General features: G+C 32.4%; 1 protein-coding gene across 1 annotated transcript; it reads right to left on the bottom strand.

The window, feature by feature from the left end:
* Positions 1-888: 888 nt before the first annotated feature.
* On the bottom strand, positions 889-9,561 carry LOC123682709. Its single transcript, XM_045621470.1, has 6 exons — positions 9,555-9,561; positions 9,234-9,290; positions 8,937-9,116; positions 8,587-8,815; positions 3,714-4,021; positions 889-2,646 (listed from the first exon to the last, which is right to left on the bottom strand). Coding segments are annotated over exons 2-5 (420 nt in total). The 5' UTR covers positions 9,236-9,290; positions 9,555-9,561; the 3' UTR covers positions 889-2,646; positions 3,714-4,012.
* Positions 9,562-13,858: the final 4,297 nt, after the last annotated feature.

Below are 13,858 nucleotides of genomic sequence, written 5' to 3'. Positions count from 1 at the left end.
CAATAGTTTGCCGCTTGTAGCCAACCTTTTGCTGGTATTCAGGCTATCAAAGAGCTTATCCATGAAAAGGATCAGCTCTGCCGTGTCCACAGCTTCTGGTGGCAATTTATTGTTGTCCTTGATATATGTATGAAGCAAAACATTCATTAGTACCTATATGTATTTTCATCAAATTCATTGCGATGAATAGTTCTAAATTGATTCGATCAGAATTGAAAACTCTACTATACCATTTGTTTAAAATGTGGAACTCGCAACTACTTCCAGAAGTGCGCCCTTTTCCATGGTGCAGATATCATCTAAATAATCTACTTCATTGAAATAATTATGTTGATTAAAATATTCGAAATAACTATTGAACTAAAGAAAAAAATTATGAATATATTTTCTGTAATAATAGGTCCTAAGACTCTAACTATATTGATTAGTTGGAGCGTTCTAATCAAACTTTAATAAAAGAACACGTTCTACTTTATAGGTTGTATATTTATATATTGTTCAACTGTCTTCTCTGTGTCTGTCTATTTACATGTTAATCATAGAACATAAACATAGAGTCATTTGTCATGCCCAATGTGGCCAACCTAATAACTACTCTTATGACATTTTCCAGCCTGCAATTCTTTTTATTAAGGATCCAACTTGATAGCTGAATAGCTGGGTACAACACGTGACCTTCATTTTTCGTATTTTTCCTCTTAGAACATGTTGGTCCGTCAGTTTTGGGCATATTCTATCATCTTTAGAAGAATCCAGATAATGGAACTTCTCTATGTGTGACTACTTGGCAATTCGCTGATTGCCTTCATACCGAAAATATAAATTTTTCGTCATGAGGTCATTGCGAATCCCTTTGATTAAATGATGACCATCATACCAAGGGATTATTTCCTCATTATTCACAATAAACCCAAAATTATTATCATCTAATTCTCTTTTAAGGCAATATGCTCTCCTCTCTTTCAAAAGACCATTGATTACAGCCGAATTTGCATCTACTTGGTCACACACAGTGCAAAAAACTTTCAGACCAACATGTTGACATTTCCTAATAACCTCTGTCACAGTGTTCTTCAGAAGAGCGCTCTTTATAGGACCACTACTGATAGTGTAAGCAATCGGTTGCTTCCACTGTTTTCTCAGTCCCTTCAGAAGGAAAACTGTGACATGATCAGCAATATCCGGCATCCAAGAATGCCCAGTATCCGGTATTCCTTTCACGATGTCCTGCCTTGAATCATACTGCAACGTGGTAGTGATGGACATCTCATCGAACATCAAAATACAAAACTATTCTTCTTCCGACATTTTTGTTACAGTTCGATTCAAGGCAACAAATAAGTGTTTGTTAATTCCAGGATTCATGGGCACTTTATTTGAAACATTTGTTAATGTTTTTCTTGAAGGCAAGATGAAAATTTTTTAAAGTAAGCGATATGCTCTTCTACTTGCCTTCAAGAGTGATAACGCCAAAATTTTGTCTTCAAGCTTGAAACGCCTACCTCTTGACTTAATATTTTGATTTCTCACTTGGGACATGATGAAATTGAAAGCAGTTGGAGAAACATAATTCATCAGTCTACTGAAATTTGCTGATGAATTGAGTTTCTTGGCATTTTTTAGCCGCTCTTTATATGAAGAAACTTTTTTTTGGGAAAGTCTCAGTTTTCTACTCTGATCAATCAGACATTTTGATAGAAAACGTTCATTTTGAGTTAACCTTTTTCTATTTATCACTGAAGTTTTCTGAGGCTGCTTAAAATTCTTCAACTGTTCTTCTCTGTTGATACTTCCCTCTCAGCATCACTTTGGAATTGTATTCCTTCAGTTTCACCAACTTCTCTGTCTTCCCCTTGATTTGAAGTTTCTGTGAAATATAAATAAAAAAGTTAACAAATAGCAGATAGGTAAATAATAATTTTCTTGCCAATCATATATATCTATATATACGTATGAAAAATGATTCAAATATATACATGTTTATGTTTCCACTGAACGATAACTTTGAAATAATTTAGAATCAATAAAAGAATGATATAAGGTTTGTTCCTTGTGTCTGCACTAAATACAATATTGTACACTAGTGTAGATCGTGTAACATAACTCAGTGATTTCTGGTCTAAACTACACTCATTTGATGTTCTGTGACTAAGCTTAACGATAGCGTCAAATGAATGTGAAGAGATAAAAGGTACACTTAAAATTTCATGCAAACACAACAAACAGATCTATAGATATTTGGGGTAGAAATACAATTAGACTTGGAAAAATAATTTATTTTATTTATATATACAATTATGAATTGTCTCTTTTTTTCATTTGTTCCACTAAGCTTAAATTCGATTCCGCCAGAAGTTTAATGCTCTCTGCCAGTGATCCAATGTGTTTCGAAATTTCTTTCATGGCTTGCAAGCTTTCTACATGTAGATTTTGCAAACTTCTTATATTGTTTGGTGGTTATTTTTCTCCATTGTCCTATTTTTCTTGACGGTTTTTTTTTGGCCCATCCTCCATCATTGCTGCTATCTAATGGTATATTTTCAGGGGGATCTTCAACTATCGTTTCATTACAGTGACTATAGTCACTGTAAGTCACATCATTATAAGATACACTAGTATCTGTACCTGACTCCGGATCAGGAACACCTGCAAATAAATATTTGTTATATTTGTTTACATAACAAATTATCATGTGCAACCAGACTATGTAATCAGAACATTCAACTCAGACGAGAGTTCAAGGTATTATATCTAGATGTTAGGAAAACGGTTATATTTATGTAGGGTTTCATTATCGTTGTCTAGGGGTTTATATTGTATTGTTATGCACCACCTGATATACCCCAGGAATCTTTTCATTCTTGGCCGGAAAAGAGAAGACAATTCCCTAAACATATTCCAGCGAAAACACTGAGAACTCTAGGGGCCCATAACACAGTGGAAGAGAGAGAAAAACGATGTTACCCAAGTGGAGCAATGATAATGGGTAAGAAAAGAAATTTAGCTGCATATTCGGATTGTGAAAAACCCTGGAAAAAATATAACAAACAAAAAAATAAGAATAAGAGAGAGAAACTGCGAAAAGTTTATGCTCACTTGGACCAGCACTGATCAATAATATTATTTTCAAAAATGTTCTACTTCAAAAAAATTTCGAGAAAGATATAAAATTATTCTTCGAAACAATTTGTTAACATAAATGTTTTAAATTGCGGATGTCAAATTATCTCAATGAAAAAGTACAAATATAAAAAGGCCGCCGGTACTAAACTATAGTTTATTTACACTATGTACAATTCAACGTCAATTGAATGTACAGCCACTGAACTTTCGTCTATTGTTTGATTATTCGAGTAGATCCGTCAATATCTAACGTCGAATTATCTAACTAGCTGCGTCTAATATATTTTACGTCGAATCATATGCGTCTATCACGTCGAATCATCTATGTCCGTCTATTCTCTAACGTCGAATACCACCCTCGTTCGTATGTATCGTACTCCAGTCTCAAGTCTCAAGTACCTCTTCCCCTTACGTCTCCCTATATCGATAAAAACTGCATGGTCCACCGTTTTAGGATCGATCGCGTAGTTTTCGTATAGTCAAGTCAGTAGCGTATCATTCAGTTGGGTGTTAAGAATTCGGATCCCACATTTATATTTTCAATATTTAAAGCATTTCACCTGAAATCGGCTCTTCAAATTATTACCTACCTTCATAATTTAATGGTTCTTCAAAGAATATTGCTTCAGTATTGTATAGGAAAGGAAATATTGTAGGAACAGCATTGTGTTTCAACTTCCTTTTTCCATCAACTCTCACCTTCTCCCACATATCAGGAGCGAAGTGTGGCTGAAATATTTTATGTTTAAAAATATGTATAACCATTTTTGGGTACCCTTAGACCCCAAACTATGAGGCAGTGAGGATACCTGAAGATGAAGCAGTAAGAGTTGCTGGAGATGATGAACTTTTAGACAGAGCTCTGACATCATTCAGGTTACATGCCAATTCAAACAACCTAAAATAGCAAGTAAATAAAAAATAATGCAGAAGCAATTGAATATTAAGGTATTTCAAGCACATCCAAGAAATTCTGTTTGAGATTAAGACGTGAAAGCAATAAAATTCTTGAAACATTAATGCATCAAACTAGACAAAATTATTCATTTCTGAATAAAATCAATTTTGTGTATAGTGATCGTGATCTTGCTGTTCTTTTTTGGTCCAAACTCTTCATAGTTTCATGGTGGATCCTCAATTTGAAATAATTTTTCAATATCATTATGATGAGTTCCATAGAATGGCCATCTATGGGGTCATCATCATATAAATGGTCTCCAAAATTCTCAAATACTGACAGGGGCATAATTTTCATGGTTCTATTGATGAGAATCTGATATAACTTCGTATGAGCCTTGGGATTGAAAATATTGCTGGTTTTATGGAAAAACCTGAAATATTTTTCAGCGACTTTGCATATATCATATGTCATATTGCTACATTTAAACAGTTTGCCATATGTTTTGTGTTGCTGAAGATGGGACATAGTAACATTGCTCTCTAATAAATTAGAACATTTTACACATGTCAAACATTTTTTTACCCCTCTCACTACAAATCCAGATATATATGCAACAATATCTTCAACATATGGTGTGAGATCCCATGCCGTAGTTCCTAGGAAATTATATTCCTCCAAGTCAGTTTTCGTTTTCTCCATGAAAGACAAATACTCTTCATCTCCCTCTAAATTTGTTCCATTTTCTGTCAATTTTTTTTTGCTCCTGAACCACATGTTAAAATCGGAATTGCTTCCAAATTAATTGCATTCCCAGAATTAGAAGCAGCAATTTCACTTCGAATCAGCAAGCGTTTATAGGATGCTTCAAACTGCCTAGCTGTTTGGTTGTTATTGTAACCGCCTTTGCTTCTGATTGCACCGAAAAAGAGTACAAATGATCTTGGGAAAGTTTGTGGCACAAAATATATCTCATATATTCTTTTTCCAGAACATAAATCTAGAATATTTTTCTTAAACTTGCCATACATATAAGGAGCCCTAAAAAACCAGTTTTCCTAGGTGATTCAAGAATGAATATATCATTCAGGGTGAGGCCAAGAATATAATCTCCCATTTTATTTAAAAAATTAAAGATAAATTGTGCAGTTTGTCTAGAGAGCGGTTTTTTGAATTCATATTTCGCAAATGTATTCCTTGAATTCAATATATCAAATAAATCATTGAAAAGGCGAATAAATTCAGTAGTAGCTTCTGATTCCATAAAATCTGAATGTTTCAGATCTCTACACATAAATTTAAGTGCGTCACTAACGCTTCTGCTCAACGTTTGGGTAGCTAAACGTACCTTCATTTTTTCTCTCGACCACTGAAGGTGCCTCATTCTTATTTTGGTCGCTGCATGTAAACCCTCTCTATTTTGGATGTCTACTAATCTCTCCACAAAATTCCACTGAATCTTTCGCTGTTTACCATCCTTCAGACCAATTTGTGAAGCAAAACAATTCCGCACAAGCTTAATCATATGGCAGGCATCTAAAAAAACAAAAATCTCATTTTTTGTGATGGGATCTATGAAGCTAGTTTTCAGATCAGAATGATTACTGAAATCTGCGCCCAACTTCTCTGCCATTGAAAAATTTGTTACGGTGCCATCGAATGTAACTGATGTTACTGTGATTCCACTCTCATTGACAAATTCAAGGCATTTTTTTAATAATTCTGATTTTTCCACAGCTGATAATCCATTTAATAAGAAATAACCAACAGGCACCTTCCATGAACCATTAATGCAGACTAACATAAAAACTAATACTTCTCTTGCTTCTGGTAAAGTATCAGAATTTTCAATCAATAAGAATAAATAGAGAATTGTGATTTGAAGGAGTCAAGCTCAATGGCTCTTGCCTTGAAAATAGAGAACTCAGGAGTTTCTCAGGGGCACAAAACACAGACACAGATTGGTTCTTTTTAGGTTACATGCCTGTGTTCCGTGCTTCTTAGTTACTCACACGGTCAAACCGAAAGTCGTAATTTTATACAGATATTAGTACCTATATATATATATATATATATATATATATTTTTTTTTTTTTTTTTTTTTTTTTTTTTTAATCACCTTAATAGGGTTTGGCTGTCGATAATGCCGGATCGGTCGGATCAAGACATTTATCAGCTGGTGGTCAGGAAACTTCGGACTATTCGGGTGGTCCATAAGATGACCTCCTTCTGTGCTTTTTCAATCAGTTTTTCGTCAAGTCCCAGCCTTTCCGTGTTTTCCGCCACATATATATATATATATATATATATATATATATATATATATATATATATATATATATATATATATATATATATAGTTATAAGTATGATAAGGGGTGTGGGAAAATTGATAAGTGTTATAATTTCACTCTTCTTTATTTCATTTAGTCGACGTTTCGATCCCGATGGGGACCTTCTTCAGGACTCTACAATAGCAATAGAAAACAGTCAAAAACATGGCAATCACAAAACACGTAAAAATAGTACATACCGAAATACAGAGTTGTAAAGATCTTATTTGAACACAAATCAATAGCTCTCAAGAAAGCAATGAACAAGAACATCAACAAATTTAGCGAAAAAAGATCTGATATTTCGTTAGCACAAGAGTAGAAATCAATTATCATATGTAAATAAGGTAAACAGAAAAATCAACAAAATGAGAGGTTGTCAAAAATGTTGTCAACCAGACTTGCCACAGAATACACGCACATGACAATTGAAACATAGAATAGCATTAAATCACACTTGGTCGCAGTAATTCACTCTCACCGAAATCAGAACAAATGCGATTATTGAAAGACTCCATGAACCGAATCCAATCCCCTCTCACAGAAATAGTCCGGAACACAGATTTCATTATTACGTTATCCCGACTGTAGAACTTGTGAAAATATTCATTCCATTTGATCCGTCCAATTCTCTGCCACCAAACTGGTCATAATGAATCAAATAAGTATAGATGGAGCTAATATTGTTTACATCCCTTCTGTAATTCATAGAACAAGTGTGTCGTTTAATATGGTACATCTCTAAGAAACATCTTTTCTTTCCACTAACTGCACATTCAAGAATTTTGGTGGAATCATAATCCATTGGGTGATCTTTGTCCCGGGTATGGTCTGCTAGGGCACAAATCTTATTTGGATTCTTGATGTCGCTCTTGTGTTGAGCAATCCTTCTCTTCAAAAGCTGAGATGTCTGACCAATATACACCTCACTACATATTGAACATGGAATACAATACACCACACCACTCATATTATCAACAGTCATCCTATCTTTCACTCGACTGTATAGTCTGTCAATTTTAAAATAAGATTTCGGAATCAATTTAATTTGTGTGGTCTTTAGGAGGTTAATTAATGCATTAGTCATACCATTTATTAGGGGAATAGAAGAGTAAAGAATTCTATCTACGTTCTCAGTGTCCACAGTGGTGGATGCGCCCCTCTCTCCATTCGTTGGCTGTCTCGAAGGAGTGGTATTGTATATCAATCTGGACAACAACCTCTTTGGGTATCCATTCTCTAGCATCAATTGTAACAATAACCTCAGATTCTGCTGCCTTAGACTTGGATGGGCAACTTTTTCGATGCGATTCTTCAATCCTAAAATCATGTTTACCTTTTGTCCATGTGGATGATTGGAAAAATAGTGTAAGTATCTCCCTGAACTTGTTGGCTTTCGGTACCAATCCAGAATCAGCCTATTTTCCGGTGTTCGAATCACCCTTGTATCCAGGAATGGGACACCACTCGCTGTTTCTTCCTCCAACGTAAACTGTATACTTTCATGTTCACTGTTGAACCTGTTTAGAACGAAAGCAACCTGGTCTTTAGGTACAGCACATATTAGATCATCAAGTTCTGGTGGATGGTATTTTCTGATAGATAGTACAGTTCGAGTATATAGTATATTGCTGGCATATGGTGTACTTTGAGTAGATGGTATATTCTACGTATAGAGATCTCACCGTTAGATTTGCAGTCAACCTTCAATATTGATTTTGTATCAGGTAACCGGTGCTTGCACTGGCTTTAATGAGTATTGTACTGAGATCTAATTTTGAAGAACTCACTCCCATCTTCACTGAGTGTAGTCGCGAGCCGAATTTAGCCTTGTGACCGGCTTACTCAAGGTCGACACGGCACAAATTGGCCGACTAAATGAAATAAAGAAGAGTGAAATTATAACACTTATCAATTTTCCCACACCCCTTATCATACTTATAACTATTGTTGTATATTGGGAATTAAAATTGTTGATATATATATATATATATATATATATATATATATATATATATATATATATATATATATATATATATATATTCAAATTGATAGAAACAGCCTCAATGAAATGAAACAAATGTTCCACTATAAATTCTATGTCAAAAACTTTAAAACTATCAATATTTTTTATCTATATTGCAGAAAAGGTTATTGTGAAGAAAATTTCAATCGTAATGTTAAAATATATGGTTGGTTAGTTGAAAGACTTTTTTCATAATTGCTTACCAATAATGTGTGTTCTGATTCCTCTGATAAACGAAACTTTTCATTCAAAAATGACACCAAACTTTTCAATGATGTTATTCGAAGCCTTTGACGACGGACCTTATTTTGAAGAGAATGTATTCTCACTTTTTGTTTTCTGACAATTTTCTTTATACCGTGAAAACTTTTCCTTTGCTTCTCTGGTGTCGAGAAATCACTGCTTGACAAATCGCCAAAATAGCTCCTCTTTCTGTAATGAATAAAATTTAGTCAACTCTTATACTTCAATATACATATGATGAGATGATTCATATTATCAAATAACATTGTGGAAATTTTTTTTTAATCATGAAGCTTCCTGAAATACCTACCTTTTTTTTCTTGGAACATTTTGGGATGATGGTTCAACAAAAATTGTCTTAGAAAGTTCGTTTTCACACTCTGAGGCTGTAAGAGTAACTGAAGATGAAGCAGTAAGAGTTGCTGAAGATGATGATGAGCTTTTAGACAGAGCTTCAACATCAAACTGGTTACTTGCCACTCCAAACAACCTAAAAATAGCAAGTAAATAAAAAATTATCCAGAAGCAATTGATCAAAGCAATTGTTTGAGGTTAAATGGTTAAGATGTGGAAGCAAAAAATTTTAATTTTTGTCTCAAGAACTCACATTGTCTCTGTAGTTGGGCTGATACGACTATCTTCTTGTTCGGATACTGTGTCTGAACTGAAAAATATTTCCGAAACATTAAGAATAATATATATCGATACTAATAGTAGAATGAATATAAAGACTCAGTAACACCATTATAAAATCAAGTATGTTTAAAATAGTTAATATTTATATTATATTATTATCACAATAAATTATATATATATATTCTTTTGAGATAGAGCAATACTACAAATTATCAACATCAAACAACAAAACATATTGTGTAGATGTAATCTCAGTATTAGCAGAGGAATATTTTTTTTTAAATCATATTACCTTTCATTTGAAATCTAGTGCAATAAAAACTTTATTGCACTAGTGCAATAAAGAACTTCTTTTTCCACTAAATATAGTTCAATAAAGTTTTGCTTTTTGCATGAATGTAGAAAAAATGAATTTATTGTCGTGTCTTCAAAAGCTCAAACATTATGCATAATTCATAATTATGCTTCATTCAGTTGTTGGTTCTGATGTTTTTCTGCTTTTTCTTAGCTCTATTAGTCCAGGTCGTCTAATCTGGGTGTTTTCGTTATGTTTCTTACTTCTCTATTTGTTGATAACCATCAGGCGTTAATTACTTTCGTAAATGCTTTTCTTCGGAGATATGTGCGATGAGTTCGTGACAAGAACTTCGCTACATGACCGGTCTAATTATGTATTTATATTATTCTTCCTTTGAGTTTATATTTTATTTACTTCTGTTGTTGATAAGGGATAAGTTTGATTCTTCTTGTTTTAATACCTATTTGTTTAATTTCAGTTTTTGACGAAGATAATGCTCAAGTATTTAGCCATCATTGTTTATTCTGACTCTGATATTTGGTTTTTATATTTTAATACTCAAACAGGATACTTCAAGTTTCCCCTTCATTAATTTTGATTTTCCATTTTTTGAACTAGTTCATCCAAGAGCCTCTGCATACTCTTAGTAGCGCTTCCTATACTTCTGCTTTCATTATTCAAATGAAAAATCCTTCTGATTCACTCACAATAATTATACTAATTTGTCACATATTCTCCAATTTTTTTCATTTTACTATTCAAACTTTCAGTTTCCGTAATTAATTTTCGTTTAAAGGATATGTATCTATGTTCAAGTCATATATCATTGGATGCAATTATTATTTAATCATCATCAATTTACGCTCCATCGAAATGCATTTGAAGGAGTAGTCCGTTACATTGTGATAGTTCATATGAAATAGAATCAAGGAAATTACTTCGTTTTCTATCGCGTACTTATTAAAGTTAAATTCATATCAATTTAAACAGAACGTAGCTTCGTTTTTCACCACTCATTTCATTAGGTATAACTTACCAGTACCCTTAAAAGCACTGCATTCTGTACTCTCTCATACCTGTACTCCACCCTGATTCATTAGATGATAAAATAAGACATTTGATCATATATTATCAAATCTGAAAATTTAATGAAAAAACTGATTAATAGCAAACAAAAAAAAATTCACAATTTCATAACGAATTCACAAATTACTTAAATACCAAATTTTATTCAACAAATTCATCTTTTTGAATATGGACCAAAATAAAATCCCAGTAAACATAATTCAATGTAAAAAATATACAGTGAAATCAATATTTGTATCAATACAGATTAAAGTAATAATTTCATAAGGTGGCTGACAAAGGAAATTCTATTGTTACAATATCCAAAGAAGATTATGTCAAGAAAACAAATAATTTCTAGTAGAAAAAATCGATAGAACTTAAAATGGTTCCCATTTCAAGATTTATCTTGAATTAAATTAATCAGTTCTCAAAGTTATTCAAATTATTGTTTTAGGATGTTTATTTATTCATTTATTAATTTATTTATGTGATTGATGATTTATTTGGGAATCATGAAACTCAAAGTTGATAATAACGATTTCGACTTCTGAAATTTAAATGACAGTTATTCCGGTTATAAACAAGTGAAAATACAATAACTGTCGTTTAAATTCGATCAAAATGAATTTCCATGAAGTGAAGTCAATTCAATATTTTCTTAAATTATATGGTCTAGAAAAATTCATGAAGATGGGTCGCCCGTTGTTTCATATATAAATAGGCAGCTTGGAAAATTAGCTTTCAAAATAGAGTTTTTAAAAGACAAAAAAATTTTCAACTCAATTCTTTCTATAAAAATTCAATTAAACTTGCTAAGGTATTGGAAATTTTTATTCCACCATCAACATTATTCTAGTATCATTCGATATCACTACTATATTCCCACAATACCAAATTTCAGTCTGTTGGTTCAGTGAACCTAACTGATGGTTCGAGCGTTGGGCCGAAAAGTACCGTGTCTAAACTGACAAAACCTACACAGAACGCAACAGTTCTCCTTACTCGCAGAAACTTCGAGTTTCCGAGAGGTCTCACAGAGGCAACAGAGTCGCAAAACATATCAAATAGTAGGAGATATATTTGAAATGAATAAAATCAATTCGTTACCTTGAAATGGAATCTTGGCCCTTCTCGAACTATGTGTCAAAGGAATTTATTTTCAATGAAATTATACATTCAATAAACAAGATGGAAAAGCAATGGCATCTCCTCTCAACTCAATCCTCATGATAGTCTTTATGTCAAACCTTGAAAATATCTTCCTACACACAAAACATATAATAAATTGGTATTGATTTGTGAATGACTATTAGTGTGCGTGGTTGATACAGACACAGAATTTGAAGCAATTTGAACCATCTTCATATTTTGCACCATGAAGTCGAATTTATAATGGATTTGCAATCAAATAATGAAATTATTTTTCTGGACATAATCTTAATTCGGAATAATAATAGAAGTTCCTTTGATATTTTTATAAAAGCAAGAAAAAGATTTTACCACAAAGACAAAATTATTCATTTTCTCTCAAATATAAAGACATCAACAATCAATTATCAAAGAAATATACCTCATCATTGAAAACTGATGATAAAAATTATGATTTACATATTTTGGTCCAATTTCAAAGGCAATCAATTTAATAAGTCAGGACTAAATGTTGAGTTGTAATGAATGCAGTAGCATTTAATGAACCGGTCATATAGAACAATCTGAGGAATTCTCCATTTTTCACGTCAAGATACCCTCTCAGATTGTTTAATGTACATTTGAAATCAATACAAGAAATTTTTAATACACCAGTTTGTAAGTGTAAGAACTGCGAAACTCTGGTAGTTTGATAAATATCCGATGGTAAACGAAGTAATTTTTCTCATCATTTGATTTTGCCAATTCATTACGATTAAAGTATTCAATATCAGCATTCATGCCGAATCTGAACTCGTTGTTTAATTGATTGTATTCAATTTTAATTGCATCATAATGTGAAGAACAAGACACGTTGAACATGAGTTTTTCTTCTCGTCATCCTTCGGAGTTGAGAAGAAATCTTTCTCACCGTTGACAAAAGGCTTTTTTCTTTGAAATCAATAGTTGCATTTATCTTCGGTATAAAATTCTTTACATTTGATATATAACCTATAAGGACCAAAAATTTTTCTTATTGACGTGCTTGCAGGCGATTAGATGTAATTTAGATTTATGTATTTGGTACTCAAATTATTTTTTATACTTACAGTTCAACAAGTGCTAAATAATAACCTTTAAAAAATTACTTCTACTCAATTATTTTCAATGTTACTATTAGCAGAATCTTGAGCTTCAGATATAGGCATTGAATTAACTACAAAGACAACTACAGATTAGTTTGTCTATGGATGCGATCCTACCCTACCTAAAGTAGAATTATTTGAAATTAACTCCCCCTGGCTGTCGAGATTAGAACAAACTCGACAAACGCGAGAAATTTAGAGTGAGTGGTTTTCCTATACTTGTTTTAAATTTATTAACGAAATATTAAGCAATTTAAAAGGTGTTTGGTGCTATGATGACCAAAAAACCATTTAAATTTTTTTATGAATAACTGGCATAATATGTGATGATATTACATTTTGTGCAAATAAAAGTCAATAGTGGAATAAACATATGATTTATTAGCAGTAAACAAAAATGAAAAAATCAACAAAATATAAACAATATATGTATAAAAAAATCAACATTAAATAAATAAAGGGGCATCAACATTAAATCATAAACGATAAATGAATAAATTAGTTTCAACAATAAGGAAATTACTTTCAACAAAAAATGAATAAAATAAATCATTTCTTTTTTCTCTTTGTATCGAAGATCCCTTTTTGTTCCTATTTTGATAGGATCAATTAATTCTCAACTAGGGGCAGTTAAAAGGAACTTGGAAAATTTTGTATCGGTACCACTTATAACTTCGTTTACCTGCTTGCACCACCAGTGCAAGGAACACCTTATTATTGTTTCACATCTTTTTTCCCCCAACATATGTTGATTACAGTTTAAAAGTCCAAATATTTCATTAAAAACGATTTTAAATAGAGGGAAATGTTTTTTTCACAAATTCGCGGAATAATATAGAAAAGGTGATTTAGAGAACGCCTAAATATTAATGATTCACATTGCCTAGGTTTTGTCAACTTTCCGTGTTTATACTGCCTTACCTGAATGAAATCCATGTCACCCAATTTTTCACTGTC

The sequence above is a fragment of the Harmonia axyridis genome, chromosome 6 (genome assembly GCF_914767665.1).
Source record: "Harmonia axyridis chromosome 6, icHarAxyr1.1, whole genome shotgun sequence".
Lineage (NCBI taxonomy): Eukaryota > Metazoa > Arthropoda > Insecta > Coleoptera > Coccinellidae > Harmonia > Harmonia axyridis.
This window is presented reverse-complemented; position numbering and strand designations above follow the sequence as displayed.